The sequence below is a fragment of the Colossoma macropomum genome, unplaced genomic scaffold (genome assembly GCF_904425465.1).
Source record: "Colossoma macropomum unplaced genomic scaffold, Colossoma_macropomum, whole genome shotgun sequence".
Taxonomy (NCBI): domain Eukaryota; kingdom Metazoa; phylum Chordata; class Actinopteri; order Characiformes; family Serrasalmidae; genus Colossoma; species Colossoma macropomum.
In genome coordinates, this window is record NW_023494806.1 from 6,178,560 (window position 1) to 6,204,993 (window position 26,434).

Sequence of the window (26,434 nt, forward strand, 5' to 3'; positions counted from 1 at the left end):
TCCTCCCAGCTTGATATAGACATATTTAGCAGTATTGTGGCTAAATTAATACTGTACCTAATGTTGTTCTTGGTATAATTGGGTAGTTCTTGAGATGGTTTGGTAGTTCTTGGTGTGCTTCGGTAGTTTCCTGGTATGGTTTGGTAGTTTTTGAGATGGTTCATTCTTAAGATGGTTTTGTAGTTTCCTGGTATGGTTTGATAGTTTTTGAGATGGTTCGTTATTGAGGTGGTTTGGTAGTTTCCTGGTATGGTTTGGTAGTTTTTGAGATGGTTCGTTCTTGAGATGGTTTGGTAGTTTCCTGGTATGCTTTGGTAGTTTTTGAGATGGTTCGTCCTTGAGATGGTTTGGTTGTTTCCTGGTATGGTTTGGTAGTTTTTGAGATGGTTCGTTCTTGAGATGGTTTGGTAGTTTCCTGGTATGCTTTGGTAGTTTTTGAGATGGTTCGTCCTTGAGATGGTTTGGTTGTTTCCTGGTATGGTTTGGTAGTTTTTGAGATGGTTCATTCTTGAGATGGTTTGGTAGTTTCCTGGTATGCTTTGGTAGTTTTGAGCTGGTTCGTTCTTGAGATGGTTTGGTAGTTTCCTGGTATGGGTTGGTAGTTTTGAGATGGTTCGTTCTTGAGATGGTTTGGTTGTTTCCTGGTGAGGTTTGGTAGTTTTTGAGATAATTTGTTCTTGCAATGGTTTGGTAGTTCTTGAGATGGTTTGGTAGTTTCCTGGTATGGTTTGGTAGTTTTTGAGATGGTTTGGTAATCTAGGGAGCTCCTACATTATCAGTTTCCACACTGAATCTCATGATCATACATGCCAAAAAGTTTTGAAACTATAGACGTCTGTCCTCCCAGCTTGTTATGGACATCAGTGTTGTGGCTAAATTAATGCTGTACCTAATGTTATCATATAGTTGCCATGTTTCTTATTACATATTTGACTATATCACTGCAAGAAATAGCCAGGTACTCTCCCTCACAGTTGCCATTTTCTCTTCTGATCGCATTTGACTGTCATAATTTCTGCTGCAAACCAGAATCAACAGTTAAAATACTCAACTTGCAAAATTCTTCTGTAATTGCACAGAAGAAAAAATCTATAAAAAGATGGATTTCTTTAATGTGCAGGTCACACAGCCATTAACCGTGTCTGTGCAGGGAAGCAGAAGGAATACAGTTTCTACCAAATGACACGGCCTTCGTTTACTTATTAAACCAATTCCCATGGACTTTTTCTTCAGCTTTTCTTAAGTGCCCTCGAGGTTTCTCTCCTTTTTTAATCATTATTAAGCAAATCCTGTTCTTTGTAATAACTGGACGAGGCAATACGCAGAAAGTGGCTTTGCTGGAGTGCGGCCCGATTAGTTGTAGCACGCCGGTCATTTGAAATTAAAGTCTTGGAGAGCTTTTTAAAATTGTGGTGGGAGTTTTGCGAAGTGTTAATGAGGAGAATAGCGTTTTCCTACTAAAGGTGTTATTTCATTTTTTCTCACACTAAATGTTATTTTAAGGAGATATGGTCTCAGGTAATTGGAAATTATGAAGAGGCACAGCGGGGCAGTTTATGATATGGAATAACACGTTAATCACTCCTATCAATTGTTTTAATAAGCTACTGACACTGTACACAATGAAATAGATTGATTTGTTCAGTAATTAGTAATGAGTGAGTGGAAGATGAAAACAGGAGTAATTGTAGTTTCGGCTGCTGCTCTGAACCAAAGCTCAAACTGTCCACTATCAGCGAAGGACGACCTTACTGGGTTTTCCGCTTGAGTGTGGAGCTCACCGGCGATACGCCTGACAAGTTTGAGATCCAGGAATCATTTCAGAAATGTCAGATCAGACGAAGCGTGTAAATAAAGGCTTTTTCCTGCCAACGTCTCATTTAAATGCTGAGCAGATGACCTCTGGATTCATGAAGGACTGAGGGGGGAAAAACGTGTGGAAATGCAGTGTTCCGCAGGCCACAAGAACTGCCTCAGACATGAATTATAAAACAAAAAGCGTTCCAGCTGTTCCCCTCTGATCAGCACACACCTGATTTCATTAAATATGTTTTTAAATGTTTTAAAATATTTGATTTGCAGTACAAAAGTTTGAAGTTCCTGAGAAAATAAAATGTAAAAAGCTGGTTGAGTTAATATGCTCAGAAAAACACCAATATTAGAACAATATGAATGATGTTAATACGATAAGTAGTGATTTTAATATAAGCCAATGTGTCCCAAACAGCCATGAGCTACTATTAGCCAATGCCTGGTTTATCTACTCAGTACTTCATTATGTTAAATCAAGTGTGCTGATGATGGAATTGAACAAATCCATGTAAAGATTGGAGGCATCCAGGAGATCTGGAACCAAATTTGTTCTTAAATCAACGACTTGTTTGAAGACAAGACATTAATATTGCTTTTTACTGTATTTAGGTTTATTTGCATTTATTCTAATGATTGATGATGTTTCTAGAAAAACAAGCACATTTATTGCCAAGATAAATGCTTTTAAACAAGGTGTCTAAGGTACCATTGCACAGTACAAAGATTGCTAATAATAATAATTACTTTATTAATTTAGCACCTCCCATGCATAAAGTGCAGCTCAAACTCAGGATGTTTCATAACATAAGATAATAAAACAGTAAAAACAATAAGAAGAGAAAAACATAAATAAATAACATAGCAAATTAAATAAATAGCACAAATAGTGTATCTATAAAAAGAATAAAATCAGAAAAAAATATTGTTTATTTATTCTTTTTTTTTTTTTGCTTTAAACGCTTTTACATACACTATGTTTTTGATTTCATTTGTTTTGGAACATTGCAGTCTGGATCCTTGGTATTTCACCATTTTGGAGAACTGTTTTTAATCCCATCTCAGAATATTGATACTGAACCTCCAGGGCTATTTGGCCTGTCAATGCGCAACTGTCAGTGCAATGTTCCTCTCATCAGGACATCAAAATGTTCATTAGTATAATTGTCCTCACTCTCTCTGGGTGTGTAGGTAGAAAAACAGCTAGAAAAAAAACAGCACAGACCAGAGGGCTGGTGACCAGCAAAACCAGCATATTTTGTGTTTTGATGCTGGTATGCTGGTCAACTGGCAGGACCATGCTGGGGTGACCAGCTAAACATGAACCAGACCAGCTCTAGAGCAGCATAATCCAGGACAGTTTTCTGGCTGCTGGCAGCTGGGATAGTCCTCCTCGATGCTAGGCAACGTGGGTGTCTATTAGCTGACACAACAGAATTGGAAGTTAGTGTTCTCCTCCAAGCGTGTTGAGCTGTCCAGTGATGTTGGGTTAGCAGCAGTTTGAAAAGACATGAAATCTCATTATATCATGACATCAAAAGACATGACATCTCTTTATTAACTTGACATCTCACTTTATTAACAGTTTTGCTTGTTGCAAGATTATTTCTGAGACAAAGACAGTTATCTGTCAATATAGTGAGATACTTCCACATAACAGAATCACTTAAAACAAGTATAAAACATCTAAAAATAAGTTAAATAATCTTATAATAATCTTATAATAATCTCAAAGTCACTCATCACTCAGTGTTTAGGAAGTTGCAGAATGTTCTAGACTGTGGTACTAAATTTAGAACATTCTGGAACATGAACTGGAGCAACATTCTAGAATTAAGAACATCATTGAAGACCTTTCTAAATTTATACAGACATTCTAGATGGTTCTAAGAGACGTCTCCTTCTCTTGTGTCGTCACAGGTTGGTGCCAAAGAGCAGTGTGGCCCCGCTACTGCCAGCAGAACCGGAACCAGAACCAGCACCGCAACTGAAGGCCACGGAAAGGAAGCGGCGCACCAAACGCAGCAGCACACGGAAACATCACAGCCGCCATCGGTCTCGCAGGTCCGCCACAGCAACAGAGCCCCGATCACACTCAGTAGAACTTTGTTGCTGTTGAAAAGCTTATAATTTCTTTTTTTCCCATTTTAATATTTGTACATCATTTGAATTTCATACCAAACGGATAAACTTAAACTTTAAACCAATTCTTTCTTGCATTTATCTGTTAAAACAACAGACTTGTTTCTTTTTCTGTAAAGTTACTGTTTTAGTAATATGAGGTTTTCTTACAACAGCAAAGTCATCTACCACAAATGACAGCACTCACAATAATTGTAAAGACAATTAAAACACAAGCATTTCTTATTAACCATGTGCATATTAATGGTATCAACTGGCCTTTTTACAGTGCACTCTTAAAAAAGATGGTTCTGTAAGGGTTCGTTAGTAAAGAAAATGGTTCTATATAGAACCATGAACACACAAGAACCATTTTTATGATTAAAGGGTTCTTTGCATCATGTAATGGTTCTTCAGATTGATGGAGAATGTGTTATATATGGTTCTATATGGAACCTTTTTGAAAAGGGTTATATATAGCACCAAAAGGGGCTCTTCCATTGTAACAAAGTTAACACTGTAACAGTGGAAGAACCATTTTTTGGTGCTATACAGAACCATTAGCCGTTTTATTTACTATCTAAAATGACCAGTGAAACTACACATGTCCTCCACATTTATATGTGATGTTGATAATCATAAAATAGTTGTAAACATGAAAAGATATGATTTTTTGGGGACTGTTTTGTCTTACAGCACCCTCTTCACCATTAATGGACTTTAAGAATCATTTTTAGGCCAAAACCTTTTCAAAACTATCATCTTAAAACACAACATCTTAGGGATGAAGCAGCAAATTCATAACCATTTCATCTAATAACTTTCTGTGAGGGAGATTTCAGAGCCATTAAACCCCATTAGACGTCTTCAGACGTCTGGTTCCTATCACCACCACTGGGAACAATTTAGACTTAGCAAGTAGAACAAAGCATTTCACATCAAACCACTCTGAATGACTTTGTTTATATTTTAATCCTTTAATTATATCGAAAAATGTACTGAATCATGACAATATTGTACGTTACGAGCCAAATTATGAATTTTGTGAACCATTACACCCCCAGTAGCTGTTTCATTTGACTTTCTCACAAATGCTATGTCTGCTTGAACACCATTTGCAACTCCACACTGGTGCTGCCTTTCTTACAGGCACATCTTCTAATCTGCATCTCATTTTTGCGGCATGTGATAAAAGTAATGGCAATATGGCGGACCAAACCTGCTACAGCACCTGGAGGCTTCAGCCTAACAATAAGAACATAAATGCAGGGAAGGAAAATCTTCAAACACAGAAGGGAAATGAACACAAACACTCTTATCAGGCCTCTACAGCGTCAGCTCTCAGGTGTTGCTGGGAATTTTAAGACGAAGTACAGCTCTTTCATGGATGCATCTTGGTGCTTACTTCACACCAGCTGAAATTAAAACTTCTCTGGGGTGAAAAAAAGTAAAATAATCGATTCAGCCTGAAATTCCTAAAGGCGTAATTCCTGTGATAGCTTCAAAGTGTGCGAGAAAGCAAACATCAGGGGAACGGGGGGGAGAAATCGGCTACAGACTTATCTCAATCAGAAGCTGAATTTGCCACACGGCTGGTGAACTTATAAAAAAGTGTTCATGCTCGGTTTCGCCTGCCAGAGAGAAAAGAACGAGTTTCAAATGCATCGCCTGGCTTTTCACAAGGAGGGTTTTTCAAATGGTTCAAATAGCAGTTAAGCCAAATATGGGGAAAAGAACTACTTGGAATGCAGACTTTTCCAGGGTAGCAGTTCACATCCTGATTTTTTTTATTTTATGTGTCTCAGAGTGGTCAATTTTGTAGTTCCACTCACTGGCCACTTTATTAGAAACACCTCTTGTGTAGTTCCACTCAATGGCCACTTTATTGGAAACACCTACCTTGTAATTCCACTTACTGGCCACTTTATTAGAAACAACTGCCTTCTACATCCACTTCCTGGCCACTTTATTAGAAACACCAACCTTTTAACTCCACTCACTGGCCACTTTATTAGAAACACCTACTTTGTAATTCCACTCACTGGCCACTTTATTAGAAACACCTACCTTGTAATTCCACCCACTGGCCACTTTATTAGAAACACCTACCTTGTACTTCCACACACTGGCCACTTTATTCGAAACACCAACCTTGTAATTCCATTCACTGGCCACTTTATTAGAAACACCTACCTTGCACTTCCACTCACTGGCCACTTTATTAGAAACCCCTACCTTGTAATTCCATTCACTGGCCTTATATGTCCACTCACTGGCCACTGTATTAGAAACATGTACCCCGTGCTTATAGTCATATTTTGAGTTCCACCTACCTTACAAGCCCACTACATAGGTGTACAATTACAGACTGTTGCTGCCCCCCTCTACCCAATTCATCATTGATCAGTTCCTGACCACAGGGCCGCTGTTGAACAGATATTATTTAGATGGTGGTCCATTCTCAGCACAGCAGTAACAATGACATGGTAGTGTGTGTGGTGCTAATACGAGTGTTTAGTCACAGTGGTGCTGTTAGGGTTTTTACAAATGTCAGTGTCACTGCTGAGTTCAGACCAGCAAAAAATATCCAGCCAAGAACAGCGCTGTGGTCAGAAACTGACCACTCATACAGACATTCCCACTGTCTGTTTGAAGGTTTCTAATAAAATGGCCACTGTATTCATACGAGGGCAAATATTGTACCTTATCTTTTTCATTGTCTTCCCTTTCAATAAATTTTATACAGCGAAAGGCTGCTTTAAATCACATACAAGATAATAAATAAATAATTCGATGTTCTGGTGATAAATTGGCTTTATATTGTTTCGCAAAAGGCCTTGAGTCAAACTGCGAAAGCATCAGCCACTTAACAGCCATCACTTCCTAACAGCTGGTTAAATCTCCCCGCTAGACGTCCATTATTGGTCCTGACAGGCTTTTAGCTCCATAACCTTCACTATTCTCCAGAGCCATTTGTCACCTGCATGCCCTCAAGGTCAGAGTGCAGGCCGGTTGTGATAGGAGAAAACCAGCCTCCGCACAAAACTGAAAAGCTGAAGATTCTAAACACTGTGGGTTCAGAGGCAGCTGCAGAATGTGATGTCAGACAAAGACCTGCAATGCCGTCATCCCAGCCAGCTTTGGGGTGTTTTGGAAGTGCATATGGTTGGAATTAGTGCCATTTATAAAAGACTGTGTAAATAACAGTTTATTAGATTTCTACGAGTTGTGCAATCTGAAAATAATAAGTGGAAAGACAAGATGATCATATTGCTACTGCCTTAAGAAAATCTTGCATCTCTTTAAAGTAGAAGCAAAAAAACATTCTTAACCTTAAGGTTTGTTAATATAACAAGACATTATTAGAAGCTGTTTTGCACCATTTATTTTGGTCCATTCATAATGAAATGTTCACTTTCCATAAAAGGCAGCTGGCATTTTCAAATGACATAATAATAGCATAATACTCTTAAAAATAAAGGTTTCCAAATGGTTATTTTTTGGACATGTGGTTAGAAAAAAAAACTTGATTTAGTATTAAATCTTTAAACTTTAGAAAGACACTCAGGCCAAAAAAAAACATCACTTCCTCTGTTTACGTGTCTTCTATGTGGGTGCCACAGTAGTCTAGAGTGAAATGTTCCTGTTTAAAGACTAGGAAAACCCCTTCGGATGATGTGTCTTGAAGGTGGAAGGAACTACAACTGGTCTGCAGATAGCTAATCTTACCTTAAAGAAGCTTAATGCCTTATTGCAGCCATATGACTGTATTAACTATCTTCAAATCAACGCTATAATGGAAAGATTGTGTTACTCAAACGACAGAAATGACTTGTGAGACGAGGAGGACGACAAGCGAAAGGCTAAATGAAACACTGAAATACTGACCAACCACTTCATTAAGTAAGCCCCCTTGTTTCTACGCTTATTGCCCATTTTTTCAGCTCTACTTAACATACAGGTAGTTTTACAGTTACAAACTGTAGTCCATCTGTTTCTCTGCATACTTTGTTACCCTGTTCTTCAGTGGTCAGGACCCCCACAGAGCAGGTATTATTGGGGTGGTGGGTCATTCTCAGCAATGCAGTGAGACTGACGTTGTGGTGGTGGTGTGTTAGTGTGTTGCACTGGTACGAGTGGATCCGACACAGCAGTGCTGCTGGAATTTTTAAATACTTAAGTGTCACTGCTGGACTGTGAATGGTCCATCAACCATTCCTGAGCTTCTTCTGGTATAGATTCATGGCAACTTGTGTGCTAAACTTGTGTCATCTCTATCAACTCACTAACGTATTTACAAGCTGTTTAACGGTAAATTAGTCCTCACTAAAACTCTCTCAGTTCTTTTACCAAAATGCCGATAATCGTCTTTTACACATCGGCATCAGGTTATTCGTTCACCAGCTACGATATCTGGTTATATCGTCCTATTGCCCAGGCCTACACTTTTAAAAAAGCTGGTTCTTCAAGGGTTCTTTAGCAAAGACAAAGGTTCTATTTAGAACCATGAACACTCAAAGAACCCTTTGCGTGATTAAAGGGTTCTTTGCATTGTGAAAGCGTTCTTCAGATTGATGGAGACTGTGCTATAGATGGTTCCGTATAGAACCTTTTTAAAAACAGTTCTATATATCACCAAAAATGGTTCTTCTATTGTTATGATGTCAAGCTTGTTACAATAGAAGAACCTGTTTTGGTGCTAGAACCCTTGTCAATATAGAACCATCTAAAGCACATTCTCCATCATTCAGAAGAACCATTCAATGATGCAAAGAACCTTTTAATCATGCAAAGGGTTCTTTGAGTGTTTATGGTTCTATACATTTACATTCACAGCGTTAAGCAGATGCTCTTATGCAGAGCGGCTTACAAAAAGTGCTTTGTTGTCTTCTCAGAGAAAGTATTGTTGCTAGTTATAAATAGGTCAGAGAGAAACTAAAGAACCCTTGAAGAACCGTCTTTTTCAAGTATGCAGTATGATATGCATTATATGGCCAAAAGTTGCGGACACTCTTTTTAATTTTTGAGTTCAGGTGTTTAAACCACATTCATTGCTAACATATGCAGAACATCAAGCACATAGCCATGCGGTCTCCTTAGGGGTAGGGTAAGGGCACTCCAGAAATTCCGTGGAAAGCCTTCTCAGCAGAGTGGAAGCTCTTGGAATGTCCATAGTTTTGGAATGGGATGTCCAACAAGCTCATACAGGTGTGATGGTCAGATGTCCACATACCTTTGGCTATATAGAATATTTGTATAAAGTATGCTGGGTTGTAGTGAGAGAACACTGATGAACGAAAACATGAAAACAATATAAAATTGTGAATTCTGTCTAATGAGCGATATAATGCTGCGCTATAGAAAAATGCAAAACATGACAAAACACATATAGAAGTCTAGTTTTAGGCTGGAATGCCACTTGAAAAATATTATTCACATCATTTACAAATATAGTTCTTTACCAAACCATACATTAAAAGGTTCTTTAGAGAAGCAAAACGCTGCTGTTGGAACAAAACCTTGTATCTCCAAAATGATAACTTTACAGGAGAAGGAAAAAACATACTTTACTTTTAATGTAAGTCAATGGAACCAGACTTTTTTCAAAGTAATTCTGGGCCATTTCTGTTGGTCCATTCGTCATTAAATTTACAGACAATGTAAAGAGCAACAGGCATTTTCAAATTATGTCACAAACTGAAAAACGACAAAAAAGGAGATACAACGTCTTGTTCCGACAACAACGAAAAGTGGTTCTTGTACAGCATCACTTCAAAGAATCCTTTCTGGCACCTTTATTTTTAAACATATGGGGCAAAAATAGAGGAAAAAATAAATAATTTCTGAGATGTAGAACTGCCAAGACTAACTTCTTCTGTCTGCAACTTTTCACGCAAAGTTCTTTGTGCCAATTCATCTCGATTTGCCATCGTGACAAAATGCAAATGAACTTTCTTTGTCTCCCAACCATACTGAGGATCCTTGAGTGTGTGTGCATGTCTCTGCACGATGAGCGTAATGAGTGACAAAGCTTTCTAATTAAGCAGAAAAGGCGCTTGCTTTGTCTCTAATCAGCTTCTAATGCGTTCCAGCTCGGCTAATGTGGAGGAGGCAGCAGCATGTGCTTCCCTATATCAACCGAAACGGCCTTTCTCCAATCAGCCTCCCCTCTAGCACATCAGATTCATTCCCACTGTCTGTTTGGAGCCCCTCTAAAGGCCTGCTATCGCTGTTGGTATGGAATCAATCATGGCCGTAGCTGAAGCTAAGCTTTAGCGGGCTGTAATTCATCGTCTGTCACGGACAGCGTCCCCCCCGAGTCCGGGAAACATTATCAGTCTGCCGAGGCATGATGGAAATCCAGCGTTTCTCCAGCAGACTCTGGCTGCACTGTCTCTGGCCTTCGTCTGTCCTCTCCATTTGTTACAGAGTGGATGTATTACGCACAATGTGGCTTCTTCGTGTGTTAATTTGTACTTGTCGGCTTTTAATTAGTTTTGACTTCAAGAGACGTCACTCTGTCTGTCAATGTCGCTTACAAAAGTGATATGTTTACACTGACACTCCGTGGGTGAAATCATCACCAGCGATGAATGGCGTCCATGTAAGAGATGGGCACTTTAGGCCGTTTCGATATTCGAATTTGTAAGGCTATCGTAAGCCTACTGTCATGCATTCGGCTCCCTCTATGGAGGAAACGGACTTCATCTCCCAGAATTCTCTGACTGAGAAGCCGCACTCGGAATCCGACCCCGACGAGAACTCCATTTCCCAGGATACCATGGTATCTCACGTGACTTCGGACTCTCACAGGCGCTCCTATCAGCACTCACAATCACATGAGTTTTGACTGCTTTCACCTGTGTTGATGATCATGTGACAGGTAGTTTGGAGTAGAACAGCCCGGGCTTTAGTTAGACTCACTGCGAGGTGTTGTTTCTCTGGGACTACTGAGCGTTTTCTTCCTGTTCTGTTTGCTTACCATGTTTTTTTGACCCTCTGCTTTGTTTGATTTCGTTTTTGCCTCTTGCCTATTCCTTTGGTACTTTCGCTGGTGTGTATGATCTGTGTTTTGACTTCCGGACTGTTTTTTGACTACGAGCTCTGTTTTCCCCTTTTTGACTACGGCAGCTTTGTGTATATTAAAACTTTGTTCAACATCCGCACACGTCTGGTTTTCTGTCCGAGCGTTACACCTACAGCACAATAGATGCAAAAAAATTCAGTGCACAGCATTGCTGGCTGTTCTATATTAAACCCAGATCACAATCCATCCACAGATAACATGTGGCTTGAAGTATACAACAACAAACACTAAACTTAGCTAGTATTACTAGCCTAGTCACATCACATTTCACCTCATACCTTTTAGATGGAAAACAAAAAACAAGAGATTGAGGTTCTTGTTTATCTGTTCTTTTCTGCGAAGCTTCACATGTGCTACAGCTGCCTCTTTCTCTGGTGTATGTTAGCCTTTAGCCGGCTGCAGTAGCCTTTCTATGCTTCTTCCTTTGGAGTCAACAGCTAAGAATCTCTGACCAAAACATCAGGCACAGACTCTACACTGCCCCTGGTGGAGTACAGAGTTAAGTCATGATTTCAGTCGTGGGTCATTTAAGCTCATGTCCGAGTCGAGTCGTCAGTCAGTTAAGCTTGTGTCCAAGTTGAGTTGTGAGTTAGTTAAATTTGTGTCAGAGTTGAGTCGTGAATCAGTTAGGCTTGTGTCCAGGTCGAGTCATGAGTCAGTTATGCTTGTGTCTTAGTCAAGTCATGAATCACTTAAGCACATGTCCGGGTCAAGTCCTGAATCAGTTAAGCACATGTCCGGGTCGAGTTGTCAGACAGTTAAGCTTGTGTCCAAGTCAAGTCATGAGTTAGTTAAATTTGTGTCAGAGTTGAGTCGTGAATCAGTTAAGCATGTGTCCAGGTCGAGTCATGAATCAGTCAAGCACATGTCCGGGTCAAGTCATGTATTAGTTAAGCTCATGTCCGAGTCGAGTTGTGAGTCGGTGAAGCTCATGTCCGGGTCAAATCATGAGCTGGTTAAGCTCGTATCAGGGATGAGTTGTGAGTCAGTTAAGCACGTTTGGGTTGAGGCTTGAATCAGTTAACCATGTATCAAAGTCCAGTCATAAATCAGTTAAGCTTGCGTCCGGGTCGAGTCATGAATCAGTAAAGCATGTGTTCAGGTTAACTTATGAGTCAGTTAAGCTTGTGTCTAGCTTGAGAAGTGAGTCAGTTAAGCTCATATCCGGGTCAAGTTGTGAGTCAGTTAAGCTCATGTCTGGGTTGACTTGCGAGTCAGTTAAGCCCATATCCAGGTCGAGTCGTGAGTCAGTTAAGCTTGCGTCTGGGTCCAGTTGTGAGTCAGTTAAGCTCATGTCCGGGTCAAATCAGTTAAGCTTGTGTCCAAATTGAGTGGTGAATCAGTTAAGTGAATCACTTAAGCTGTTGGTTTGAGTCGTAAGGCACATATCCAGGTTGAGTTGTGTGTCAGTTCAGATTGTGTCCTGGTCGAGTCGTGAGTCAGTAAAGCACATGTCTGATTCAAGGAGTGAGTTAGTTAAACTCATGTCCGGGTCGAGTCGTTAATCAGTTAAGCTTGTGTCTGGGTTGAGTCTTGAGTCAGTTAATCTCACGTCTGGGTCGAGTCGTTAATCAGTTAAGCTTGTGTCTGGGTTGAGTCATGAGTCAGTTAAGATCATGTCCATGTTGTGTTATGAGTCAGTTAAGCTTGTATCTAGGTCAAGTTGTGAGTCGGTTATGCGTGTGTCTTAGTTGAGTCATGAGTCAGTTAAGCTTGTGTCTAAGTTGAGTCATGAGTCAGTTAAGCTTGTGTCCAAGTTGAGTCATGAGTCAGTTAAGCTCATGTCAAGTTAAGCTCAAGCTTGTATCTAGGTCAAGTTGTGAGTCGGTTATGCGTGTGTCTTAGTTGAGTCAGGAGTCAGTTAATCTTGTGTCTAAGTTGAGTCATGAGTCAGTTAAGCTTGTGTTCAATTTGAGTCATGAGTCAGTTAAGCTCATGTCCATGTTGTGTTATGAGTCAGTTAAGCTTGTATCTAGGTCAAGTTGTGAATCGGTTATGTGCGTGTCTTAGTTGAGTCATGAGTCAGTTAAGCTTGTGTCTAAGTTGAGTTATGAGTCAGTTAAGCTTGTGTCTAAGTTGAGTTGTGAGTCAGTTAAGCTTGTGTCCATGTTGTGTTATGAGTCAGTTAAGCTTGTATCTAGGTCAAGTTGTGAATCGGTTATGTGCGTGTCTTAGTTGAGTCATGAGTCAGTTAAGCTTGTGTCTAAGTTGAGTCATGAGTCAGTTAAGCTTGTGTCTAAGTTGAGTTGTGAGTCAGTTAAGCTTGTGTCCATGTTGTGTTATGAGTCAGTTAAGCTTGTATCTAGGTCAAGTTGTGAATCGGTTATGTGCGTGTCTTAGTTGAGTCATGAGTCAGTTAAGCTTGTGTCCATGTTGTGTTATGAGTCAGTTAAGCTTGTGTCTGGGCCGAGTCGCGAGTCAGTTATGCGTGTGTCTAAGTTGAGTCATGAGTCAGTTAAGCTTGTGTCTAAGTTGAGTCGTGAGTCAGTTAAGCAGTTAACTGGTAATAAGCTTCCTACTAAACACCAACCATGTTTTGGCTAACTGACAACATTTAGCATGAATGTAAAAAGATGCAAATTTGCTTTGAACTATTGCTTTAAATGACCTGCAGCTCTTCATACAGCAAGCCAAAAAATAACCCCTTTGATATAAGCAGAAACATCAGGAAAGAGAAATATGCCTTTGACTGATGTAGCGTAGAGGTCAGCGTTTGCGTTCTGCTGCTGTTATCTGCGTGTGAGTGACAGAGACATGGGCACTGCGGAGCTTCTTTAAGGTTGAGAGGATTAAAAGGGGAAATGGAGAGGTTATTCGATGTGCCTAAATAAGAGAGACCAGCGTTTCCTTCTTCACATTCCTCTGTTTTCATGGAAGATAAACCCGCCTCTCTCCGCTGCTAGAGATTTTAAACTTCTGAATTAGCTCAGAGGAGGTTATTAACTTCAGAGTTTGGGTTCATCTCACTGCTTTGTTTGATATATCGGCGCCTGAGCGTTTAAAACATCTGAATTGCACGAGAATGATTTTTGAATGTGTCTGAATTACCATCACTGTGTTGGTGCTGTGAAGTGGAATGAAGTGATTGTAGTCATGTTGGTAACACTTCACATTAAGCATGGCAAGTTAAGTTCATTATGTCTTTATAAAGTCATTGATTACCCATTGTTGATGTATTAGTTGACCATTTGTTAAGCAGTAGTTACTACTTAGTAATTCATTTAGCACTTTGCAATTAGTAATTGCGTACACTGTACTTTACTCATTAACTGTGTACTAATTGATGCTTATTACACTGCTATTGAACTAATAAGAGTGTTTACTCATATGACAAAGTAACATGAGATCTTAGTAGTACTTAAGTGTTCGTCCCATTCATACATACATCATCTAAACCGCTTATCCTTCTGGGTCGCGGTGGGGTGCTGGAGCCTATTGGGCGGAAGGCAGGATACACCCTGGACAGGTCGCCAGTCCATCACAGGGCAGACAGACAGACAGAGTCACACAAACACTCACACCTAGGGGCAATTTAGCACGTCCAATCAGCCTGACTGCATGTTTTTGGATGGGTGGCAGTCTTCAAGCTAGAACCATGGAAACTTTGCAGGACTGTAGAGCCTATATGGAATATGAGCTTGTGCAATTGTACTTATGTGATCTTGTATCTTGTATGTATCGTTTTCATCCAGTATTCGCTCAAACAACATTTTTTTCCCATAGGAAATGAATGTGAAAGGTTGAGAAAATTCAGCTCTAACTGCCACAAATGATCTCACACATGACTTCTCTCACACTGACACTCATATACATTGTATACAGGCTCACATACTAGCACATAAACAAACATACATTAGCAACCACCTGGGATAACACAGCAATGGCCAAGCAAAACCTTAGCAACAATCTAGGATAACACAGCAATGGCCTAGCAACACCTTAGCAACCACCTGGGATACTACAACAACAGCGTAGCAACACCTAAACAAACATCTGACATTCCATAGCAATGGCCTAGGAACATATTGCAACCACCTGGGGCAACATAGCAACACCTTAGTAACCTCCATGGATACCATAGTAATGGCTTAGCAAGGCCTTAGAAACCACCTGGGATACCACAGCAATGGCCAAGCAAAACCTTAGCAACCACCTGGGATACTATAACAACAACCTAGCAACACCTAAACAAACACCTGAGATTCCATATTAGTGGCCAAAAAACATATTAGCAACCACCTGGGACAACATAGCAACACCTTAGAAATCTCCATGGATACCATATTAATAGCTTAGCAAGACCTTAGCAATCACCTGGAATTTCACAGCAACAGTTTTATCAAACCAACTCAAAGTTCACTCACAAACTTTCCCCTTTTGGTTATTTCTTATTACTTAGCAATTAATTATTCCATCATGTGCCCTTCGAAGTAAAACGAAGACATTACTGCTAATTATTGAATGACCTCATGATTAATACATGGCTAGCTACTGATATCTTCAGCGCTGTCATGTGTCCACTAAAGTGAAGTTTGTGAAGGGCTGGCAATGATCGACTAAATACAGATTACAGCAGGAGCTCAAGAGGGAAGTACCAGCACAGCTGATCGGCTGAAACAAATTAACGAGGACAGATATTTCACTAATTAACTTTCAATGAGGCACATATAGCAGTTACAATGACAAAATGATTGTGGTTCAACAAGCAACTCAGAATATCACTACAGCTCTAACTGAAAGCTATTTATTTGGGGAGCCACTGCTAAATAAATAAATAAATAAATAAATATTTGGAAATATATTCCAAATAGGCATCAATAGTTGTCAACATTAATGCTTTCATTTGGCTTAAAATCAGAAAAATATTACATTCAGGCAAGATTGTCCAAACCTTCTACTGCTAGTGTATATAGTTATCATTCAGCTTGTTTTAAAAGCTCATATTTACAGTTTTACTGTATACAGTCTATCTATTAAAGTGGTTTTTAATATCATGGAATTTAATAACGTTTTTAAATTGCAAGTATTTACTTGCTGGTACGATATAAATTTGCAGTCTCTGGCCGGTTCTGTCCACCTGAGTGTACGTCTGTCAGCTAGTGGTACAGCAGCGAATGTCTCAGCTAAGCCCTTAATCCTGACCTGTCTGTGGACCCCCGCACCAAGCCACTGCTTTTAATGCAATGCCGCAGCAATGCTCTTTACATGCCCACCTTATACAACATGCCCAGGGCATCCCTTACATTTTCACTGGGTTACGGCTGAAGTGAAGTCAGTCAGTTAATGTAAACAGCTGTCTACCTGCCCACACAAGCATCACCACATTCTCAAATTCTTCGGTCTCCTATTATGATGACCAGATGTTATCATCAATAACTCTATTATGTGACTTTCCACAGAGTTGACCGCAATCCTGAAAAGGTTAATAAGTCTCCAAGCGCTTCAAAAACCCTCATTCCCAGCCTGGCTATACTGTTGACCATGTAGCTCCATCATTAAAGCAATAATTCAGCACAAAATCATATTTACAGTTTTTTGATTGTGGTCAATCAGGCAAGATGTGCACTAGAGCTATGAAGCTAATGTAGCTAACAAGTAATAGAGGCTTATGTCAGGCCTGGTCACAGACAATTTGGGAGGGCAGGGGCTTGAGGGGAAAACAGGACAACATGATTTAACAATGTAAATTTAATTTCCAGCATATTGCAACAACAAGTGAAACAGAGTGTCATTGTGTTTCAGAGAGAAGCAAAGTGTTGAGTTTTTTCCACAGCAGCCTAAAATGTTAAAGGGGAACTCCACCGATTTTCCAAAATATCGCATTATTACCTTGTTAAGATGTAATTAAAGTCATTCAGAGTGGTTTGGTGTGAAATGCTGTTCTTGAGAAACCTTAAAAGTCAGAATTGTTCTCAGAGGGTGGTGATAGGAACCAGACATCTGAAGAGTTTAATGCCTCTGAAAGCTACAACAGAAAAAAAATGATTAAATGGTCAGATATATGCTGCCTGATGCCTTTGACACATTGTTTTATGATAGTTTTATTCTAAGTTTAAGCTTAAAGTGTATTTTAGTCCATTTATTTTAATCCATTCATGGTGAAGGGGTTGTAAGGTAAAATATTCCCCCCCCAAAAAACTCTTTTTTTTTCAGATTTATGACTATTTTACCATTATGAACACTGCAAATAAAAACTCAGGAGACACATGTAGGCTCACTCTTGGTTTTGGATAGTAAATGAAATGACTATATTTGTGTTGTGGACATTGTGACTTCCACCACTGTGAATAAATCAGAGTCTGTAATGAATCACTTCACATCGAACGACTTTGAATGACTGTTTACATCGTAAGGAATGAATTTATTCATAAATTTTGAAAAATTGGTGGAATTCCCCTTTAAAACTACTATCCAAAAGTGGGTCTGAACCCCACTCTGTACAGCAGCAGTCCTCAAACTGGAGGTGGCAAAATGGGAATTTCAGCAAAGTTGTATCTCTATGCAGTAATGTTTGTCATTTTGAGGGAAACTTTAACAATGTTTAAATACACACTTAAACATGATGGTTCTTCAAGGGTTCTTTAGTAAAGAAAATGGTTCTATGTAGTCCCATGAACACTCAAAGAACCCTTTGCATGATTAAAGGGTTCTTTGCATTGTAAAAGGGTCCTTCAGATGGATAGAGAATGTGCTGTAGATGCTTCTATATAGAACTTTTTTAAAAAGTGTTCCACACTCTTAAAAAATATGGTTCTTCAAGGGTTACTTGGTAAAGAAAATGGTCCGTTATAGAACCTGGGACACTCAAAGAACCTCATGTATGACTGAAGGGTTTGTTGAATCATGAAAGTGTTGTTTACATTGATGGAGAATGTGTTGTAGATGGGTCTTTATAGAACCTTTTTGAAAATGGTTTTATATAGCACCCAAAAGCGTTCTTCTATTGTTACATGCTTGACATCGTAATAATTGAAAAATGCTTTTGGGTGCTACATAGAACTACTTTCAAAAATGTTCTATAAATGACAACAATGTCAAACTTGTAAAAATAGAAGAACCCTTTTGGGTGCTGTATAGAACACTTTTCCAAAAGGTTCTATATAGAATCATCTGTAGCACATTCATGCACATTTTGTGTCAATCTAAAGAACCCTTTCATGATGCAAAGGGTTCTATGAGTGTTCAGGGTTTTATATAGAACCATTTTTTTACTAAAGAACCTATGAAGGGCCATCTTTTAAAGAGTGTATCTAGCACAAAAAAGGGTTCTTCTATTATTACAAACTTGACATTGTAACAATAGCAGAAGGCTTTTTGGTGCTATATAGAACCATTTTCAAGAACTTTCTATATAGAACCATCTATAGCACATTCTCCATCAATCTGAAGAATGTTTAATCATGAACCATTTAATCACGCACAGGATTCTTTGAGTGTTCATGGTTCTATATGGAACCATTTTTCTTACTAAAGAACCCTTGAAGAACCATCAAAGTGTACTACATTCAATTCAATTTAAAATGTTTTTCCATGTTATAACCCCCTTTAATATATATATATATATATATATATATATATATAGTTAAGTATTGCTCTATTTTGTCTACGTTAGCATTTATTAAACTTGTTTGTGATTAAAATGAGTGAAGTATTATTTCATTTTCATTATTACATATCGCTGCTTTCAGAACAAAACCTCGCATCTCCAAAATGGTAACTTTACAGGAGAAGGAAAAAACATATTCTATTTTTAATGCAAGTCAATGGAACCAGAATTTTTTACAAGTAATTTTGAGCCGTTATTTTTGGTTCATTCATTGTGAAATTGACACACAATATAAAGAGCAGCAGGCATTTTCAAATTATGTCAAAAACTGAAAAATGACAAAAATGGAGATATGAGCAGCAACACAAAATAACATAATAAGAATGTGTTTAAAAATGTAAAACCTGTTTCTGCTTCTTTGTCTCTGTTTCAGTGTGTCTTTTGATGCTGATTTTTCTACCCGGCCAGCACCCAAAGGGAAGAAAAAGAAGAAGAAAGAGAGGAAGAGGAGAAGAGAAAGGTCAGTTGAGGAAACAAATGACACTCAGCTTGAAGCTCCAGCAAGGTTTCTGAAGCTTCATGAGGTTTTCTACTGGAAAAGGCAGGGATGAGAGGAATGAGTGTGCGGGTGAAGGCAAATAAAAATGAAAAAATGAAGATTGTTAAAGTCGCTTTGGGCCGAAAAGGTCAAGGTCATATTTTTCTGGAACAGTTTTATCTACAATGCTTTATAATCTCAAGTACCTTTAATAATTGATACATCATAAGCCGTTTAATCAAGTGGTATAATAGCCTTCTTTCATAACACACTTAGTGCTGGAACACAGCTTTTAGACTTTAATACACCACAAGGGATGAGCAGTATAACCTTTTAAAACATGCTGAGGATCTTTTCAATGCATTTAATGACGCACTGCAAACAAAGGGACGAGATGAATGTGACTGAACAAAGCATTGCTCACGTGTTTGAATGGCTTGTAATAGCATTTAAGGGGACGGAGGAGTGAATGTCATAAAGTCTGATGATTCATTGATTCATTGATTCATAATTTATTGTTTTTTTAGACTTTACACTTTTCAAAAAGGGTTCTATATACAACCATTTGTAGTACATCCATGCACATTTTGCATCGACCTATAGAACCCTTTCATGAAGCAAAGAACTCTTTAGTCATGCAAAAGGTTTCTTGAGTGTTCAAGGTTCAGTATAGAACCATTTTCTTTACTAAAGAACCCTTGAAGAACCTCTTTTTTGAGAGTGTATAGCACCAAATAGGGTTATTATTACAAACTTGGCATCATAACAATGGCAGAACTCTTTTTGGTGCAATATAGAACCTTTTCAAGAAGACTCTATTTAGATTAGATTAGATTAGATTAGATTAGATTAGATTAGATTAGATTAGACTAAAAGTTAACCATTTTCAAAAAGGTTCTATAAAGGATAACAATGTTAAACGTGTTACAATAGAAGAACCCTTTTTGGTGCTATATACACTTTTAAAAAAGAAGATCCTTCAAGGGTTCTTTAGTAAAGAAAATGGTTCCATATAGAATTATTAACACTCAAAGAACCTTTTGCATGACTATAGGGTTCTTTGCATCATGAAAGCGTTCTTCAGATTGATGCAAAATGTGCATGAATGTGCCACAGATGGTTCTATATAGAACCTTTTTGAACCCAAAAGGGTTGTTTATTGCAACAAGTTTGATACTTTTCACATTTATAGAACCTTTTTGAAAATGGTTCCATATAGCACCCAAAAGCATTATTCTATTGTTAGGATGTCAAGCATGTAACTATAGAAGAACCCTTTTCAAAAAGGTTCTATAAAGAACCATCTACAGCATCTGAAGAATCTTTTCACAATGCAAAGAACACTTAAATCATGCAAGAGCGTATATATATATATATATATATATATATATATATATATATATATATATAGTCATTTTTTAATGATTGATTTTTTTCCTGAGTTTCAGTTTTTTTTCCTTTGACTTTCTCCTTCCTCATTCAAGTGGATTATCTTATATCTAATCTCCTCAGAAATGTCTGAATAATTTCAACTTTTTGACCATTTTGACTAGGAATTACATTTTTTTAATTCAATTTTGCACAGCACTGTATATTTGTCTTAGCATTTAAAGCTGCACTATGTAAGATTTGGGGATTTGGAGACCTCTCAGGTGGAACCATGTAATTGCATGCAACATGCGGATAAACATTTTGTGATGTGGTTTTTGTTTTGGATTCCAAAAAAACGTGATAATTTGATGCTTTGAAAGATAATTCAAAGAGAACTCAGTCAAAACTTAAAAGGGCGTGTCTTATGAAGATGTGAGTGAATTATCTACTACTGTCATCATATCTTCATCAGTATAATGTTGTTTTTGCATTTGAGATCTAAACATTGAGCTGGATCTTCTTTTAGATCCTCTTAATTTCCACAAAAATAATCTTACATAGTGCAGCTTTAAGTATTGTATAAGACTGTAAATCCAAATGGTTTTAGGATTATGAGAAAACTGCATTCAGTGAAGTGTTTCCAGAGTTTTGACTGGTGCTGTGTGCTGTTGGAAGCTGTCAGCGGCAGAGTTGAGGGTGCGTTTTCTCAGCTGCTACGCTGTTTGATCTGGCAGGTCCCCCTCCTTCAGTCCGTCACCCGTGAGGAAGAAGAAGAAGAAGAAGAAGAGCTCGAAGAAAAGGAAGCAACACAGGTAGCGTATCACGTTTGTGTGTCTAGATCATATCGGTGAGAAAGGGCTTGCGTGTCAGCGCTTCTGTTAAAGCAAACTCTACTCCGTCTCTCTCTCAGGTCTGCTTCCAAGAAGAGAAGACACAGGTGCGTTTGTGTTTGGTTTTCAATCACAAAAGATTAAAAATTGAGCCAAAAGTTGCAGGAATTCCTGCTTTTTTGATACACCTAATAAATCCCTTTTGAATCTATAGAAGGACTTCAGTGCATATTGTTGATTACTGGTTATTTGGACTGGCTGTTTAAAAAATATGAGCAATTATTTGATTTAATATGCATCAAACTTCACTTACTAAATCATTTATTCAACTAATGCTCAGTATTTATTTATATTTTATATAATATAATCAATGTCTTTCTCATTGTTTAGCTCTTTAAGCACCAGACGCAAAAGGAAGGATGACAGAAAACACAAAAAGAGGTTGGTCGTTCAGATTTATGCTCTGAAAACACACATGCAAACACATAACTCCTAAGTGTAAGTACTGTACAAATAGTTTTCCTTTCATTTACACTGTCTGTCAAAAGTATGGGAAAAATGTGCTTAATAAAAGAGCATATCGCTGTTGTCAGAGCAAAACCTTGTATCTCCAAAATGGCAACTTTACAGGAGAGGAAAAAAACCTCTTTACTTCTTTACTTTTAATGTTAGTCAATGGAACCAGACTTTTTCCCAAGTCATTTTTGGCCATTTCTTTTGGTCAATTCATCGTGAAATTCATAAACAACGTAAAGGGCCGCAGGCATTTTCAAATTCCGTCAAAAACTGAAAAAGGCCAAAAATGGGGATACGAGGTTTTGTCCCGACATAAAAAACCAACAGCTGTTTAAAGGGGAATTCTCAAAATTTCTGCATTATTAAATGGTTAGAGAGGTTTGTTGTGAAGTGAGAAAATTGTTCACAGTGGTGGTGATGGGAATCAGACATCTGAATTATTTAACCTCTTACTGACCAGGGTATATTTTGGTTTGTCCACCTGAATTTACATGACCAAATCGTAAGGCAAATTATTCAGTAACTGCATGGAATAAATGTAAATTTTTATTTTATTTGTTTATTTATTTTTTGTAAAAGCTCCCCTCAAATTAACAGAACATGTTTTATGATCATAAACATATTGCTATATGCTTACAATTTACTGCTGAAAGCCAAAAATCTTAGACGCTCTTTGTATTATTTTATAAAAATAATTTTTACAGTGCAGATCACTGAAGAGACGCTATCTGTTTATAGTTTATAGCCCAGCTTTGTGGAAAAATGGGTCGACTTTCAGTAGAAAAACAAATGTGAGTTCAGCTTCTTTTATTATAAGGGTTTAAAATTACATTACCCGTCTATTTGACTGGAAAGAAGACAGTTACAGCTCTCATACGACCCCCACCTTTTGAATGTAGCTTATGAAATATGAAAGTTATAAAGAATATGACGAAGTGCGTTTTGGAACCACCGGTGGTCTCAAGGAGTTGAAAAGGTTAATGTCTCTAAAAGCTCCCTCACTGTTAGTCTTGGAGGGCCACATGTGATCTCATAATGTCTGGGGACAAACATGAGAGATTTGAGGCTAGATGTGGGTGGAAACTTAGACATATTAGGGTGGAAACAAACTGGTAGTGAAATTTCCAAACCAATCCAATGCCTCATGAAGATGGAGTAGGGGGTGATGGTGCACCTATCAACATTGTCCAATGGCAACAAGCCTGTTGTTAACCCGTGGATGTAACATAAGTTAGCATAGCTGGAAAAACTCAGCAAAGGCTTGTGGATGTGTGTGGCATGTGCAGAGAACATATTACATGCAGTAAAAGTAAACAAGGTCTCTTACGGGGGAAAAACAGTTCCATTAGCCAACAGAAGCTTGTTTTGCTTGTTTTATTGATTGTGCTCCATATATTAAAAGTAGACACATTAGAGGAATTTGGGGGTGGGTTTTAGAGGCAGCGTACACTTGTTTGGGAAAGATTTCCTGGTGATCTAGTGCAGAAGTTTATTCACCAGATGTTTGTTCTCGTTATGAGATCCTGTCTGGCACTGCGAGACTACGTCACAACAAGATATTACATGATGAATACACTGCCTGACGCCTGAACAGTGAGTGCATTTACATGCACTTAAGAATCCGATAACTGCAGAAAATCTGATTTAGTCAGTAATTCAATCAATACATTTATATGCACTTGAGCAATCAGAAAAGAGGAAATCTCCGGGTCTACATGAGACAGGCGGTAATCGGATTTCTGCTTTACAACCAGCCAATAAACTAACAGAAGAAGGTGTGATGTAAATGTGATGTAAAACTCAAACGTCCAGTTTTTTTTTTTAAACATTGAGCCACTTTACCTGAAAATATGAACATACATCAACTAGAAGATGAATCCTTCATTTCATCAAGCATGTATTTGGTTACAGTGTTGCTCGAAAAGTGTTTTGTTGGCATCTTGTGGGTGCTGTATTACCTATTTACCGATACAGTGGTCTATTTTCACACATGCGCAGACTGAGAAAAATGAAAGAAATCAGAGTAAGGGTATACATGCGCTAAGAAATCTGACAACTGAGCTAAAATCCAGCTCTTTTTATCAGATTTCCTAATTGGATTTCTAGAAATCGGAGTATGCTGTTTACATGACCATTTGAATAATCAGATAACTGCAGAAATCCAATTATGATCGGATTATTAAGTGCATGTAAACATGCTCACTGTTTTACAATAGTTTTGAGATTAAAAAATCTGGTCATGGTGGAGAGGCACATGCAGGGTGTTGTAAAGCAACGTGATCTGCAGATTTACCAACATCAACATTACATATGAGAAGTCAGAAGACACACGTAGGTTCACTGGTTTCTTGGATAGTAAATAAAATATATACATTAGAGTTGTGTTGTGACCACTGGTTCCTCTCACCACCATTGTGCAGAAATCTGTGTTGTTGTTTGTTTACAATGGTGCACATTAAACCACTCTGAATGACTTTGCTTTCATCTCAGTGAATGAATAATGTAGAAAATTTGGTGGAATTTCCCTGCCATTTGACTGAAGGTCAAGTCCTCATTTTGTAAAAATGCCAAAGGCCATATTTTTTCCCCCTTGCTGTAATGACAGCCCTCAAATCTTGCTCGTCCTCAAGAGGCTTTGTCTTTTGCCAGGCCACCATTGTTAAGAAGAAGTTGATCATAATGACATGTCTAGTTAAATAAAGGCAAAATAAAAAATTTACAACAAAAAAAAATTAAAAAATAATTTCAAGTTTCACAATAATTTGTAAAACTATCAAATCAGAATTAGGCGAAAGCTGCTCTTCATACCAAGAAAGACACTTAGATGAACATGAAGCTGAGTATTAAAGCTAAATATACCCAAACAATAAGCGCATAGCTAATTCTAATGCTGCTGGTAAATTAAAAGAAAACTCAAAAGAAGACAAGGTGTCCCCAGACTTTTGATGGGAAGCGTACTTGTGATTATTACACGGTGCATATGAGCAGATCAGGAATAATAAATATAGACCCAGCCAGGCTGGACCTTTCTGAGCAGCCAGGTTTAGTGTGTCATTACTCAGATTAGCCACAGTGCACTGGCCGCATGGAACGGCGTTTTCAGATCAGTCTCGGCGGCCGTTAGTCCCGCTGCTCTCTCAGTGGGAACCGACGGAACTCTGGCCGCAGTGAGTGAGAGAGAGCAGCAGTGTCTGAAACAGCGAAACAGCCTAGGAGGCAGAAACATAAACCAATTTCACGGCACCGCTCCGCACACATCCCAACCTCGCGGAGGAGAGCATGCTGTGCTGCTGACCTTCCACAGGTTCAGCAGGGCTGTGTGCATGAGACAGAAATTAGATTGTTCTTTTTTTTTCCTTGCTTCAGCCCCATATGGCTGCCTAGTGACAGATGATGGCTGCCAAAAATTGGACATCTTTCATTGTAGGCATATATTTTCTTGTAGCTGCTGTAAAACATAATTAAATGAATATAGATTCATTATATGTATATATAGACCATTCTACAGAATTAGTTTAAACTAGTCTCACAGTAATGTGTGTGGGTGTGTATATTATACATATACATCGATCAGGCATCACATTATGACCACCTTGTTTCTACGCTCATTGTCCATTTTATCAGCTCCACTTACTATATAGATGCACTGTGTAGTTCTACAGTTACAGACTGTAGTCCATCTGTTTCTCTGCATACTTTGTTAGCCCCCTTTTACCCTGTTCTTCAGTGGTCAGGATCCCCATGTACCCTCACAGAGTAGGTACTATTTGAGTGGTGGATCATTCTCAGCACTGATGTGGTGGTGGTGTGTTAGTGTGTGTTGTGCTGGTACGAGTGGAACAGACACAGCAGTGCTGCTGGAGTTTTTAAACACCTCAGTGTCACTGCTGGACTGAGAATAGTCCACCAACCAAAAATATCCAGCCAACAGCGTCCTGTGGGCAGCGTCCTGTGACCACTGATGAAGGACTAGAGGATGACCAACACAAACTGTGCAGCAGCAGATGAGCTATCGTCTCTGACTTTACATCTACAAGGTGGACTGTCAAGGTAGGAGTGTCTAATAGAGTGGACAGTGAGTGGACACAGTGTTTAAAAACTCCAGCAGCACTGCTGTGTCTGATCCACTCGTGCCAGCACAACACACACTAACACACCACCACCACGTCAGTGTGTCACCACTTTTAACAATTCTGACTTGGTAAATTTACAACGGAGAATCTTACATCACACCTTTGTATAAATTGTAATAATGTTTAATTTTATTATGCACAAGTTGTGACAACTTGGTGGGATTCACCTTTAGTGAGTATATAATTTAATGTATATTTCATTATGTTTCAGCAGTTTCTTCCATGCATTTTAACGCATTTCTGCTATTGAGAGTTCAGCAGTGCTCAAATGAGCTTGGGTGTCCTTCCTGTGTGAAACATCACAGAGCCATGGACCACACATCATTTCAGAATCATTCCAGTTCCACATGTGATCATTTTTTTTCAATTTAAATCACATTTTCTGGAGCTGTCTTCTGGTATGTGAGAAGAATTGTTTGTTTCTAGATGTATATTCATTCTTCAAGGACTGTTTAAGAAGTAAGCACTGGGCGTAAATCACCA

At 38.6% G+C, this 26,434-nt stretch overlaps 1 protein-coding gene across 1 annotated transcript in view; it reads left to right on the forward strand.

Annotated features, from left to right (window-relative positions):
• Positions 1–23,408, forward strand: part of srrm4 (serine/arginine repetitive matrix 4) — an 84,519-nt gene extending 61,111 nt beyond the window's left edge. Inside the window, exons 2-6 of the mRNA XM_036599073.1 lie at positions 3,730–3,873; positions 18,997–19,083; positions 21,207–21,284; positions 21,383–21,409; positions 23,339–23,408. Of these exons, the coding sequence (XP_036454966.1) occupies positions 3,730–3,873; positions 18,997–19,083; positions 21,207–21,284; positions 21,383–21,409; positions 23,339–23,408 (406 nt within the window). The remainder of the gene's footprint in view (positions 1–3,729; positions 3,874–18,996; positions 19,084–21,206; positions 21,285–21,382; positions 21,410–23,338) is intronic.
• The last annotated feature ends 3,026 nt before the right edge of the window (positions 23,409–26,434 follow it).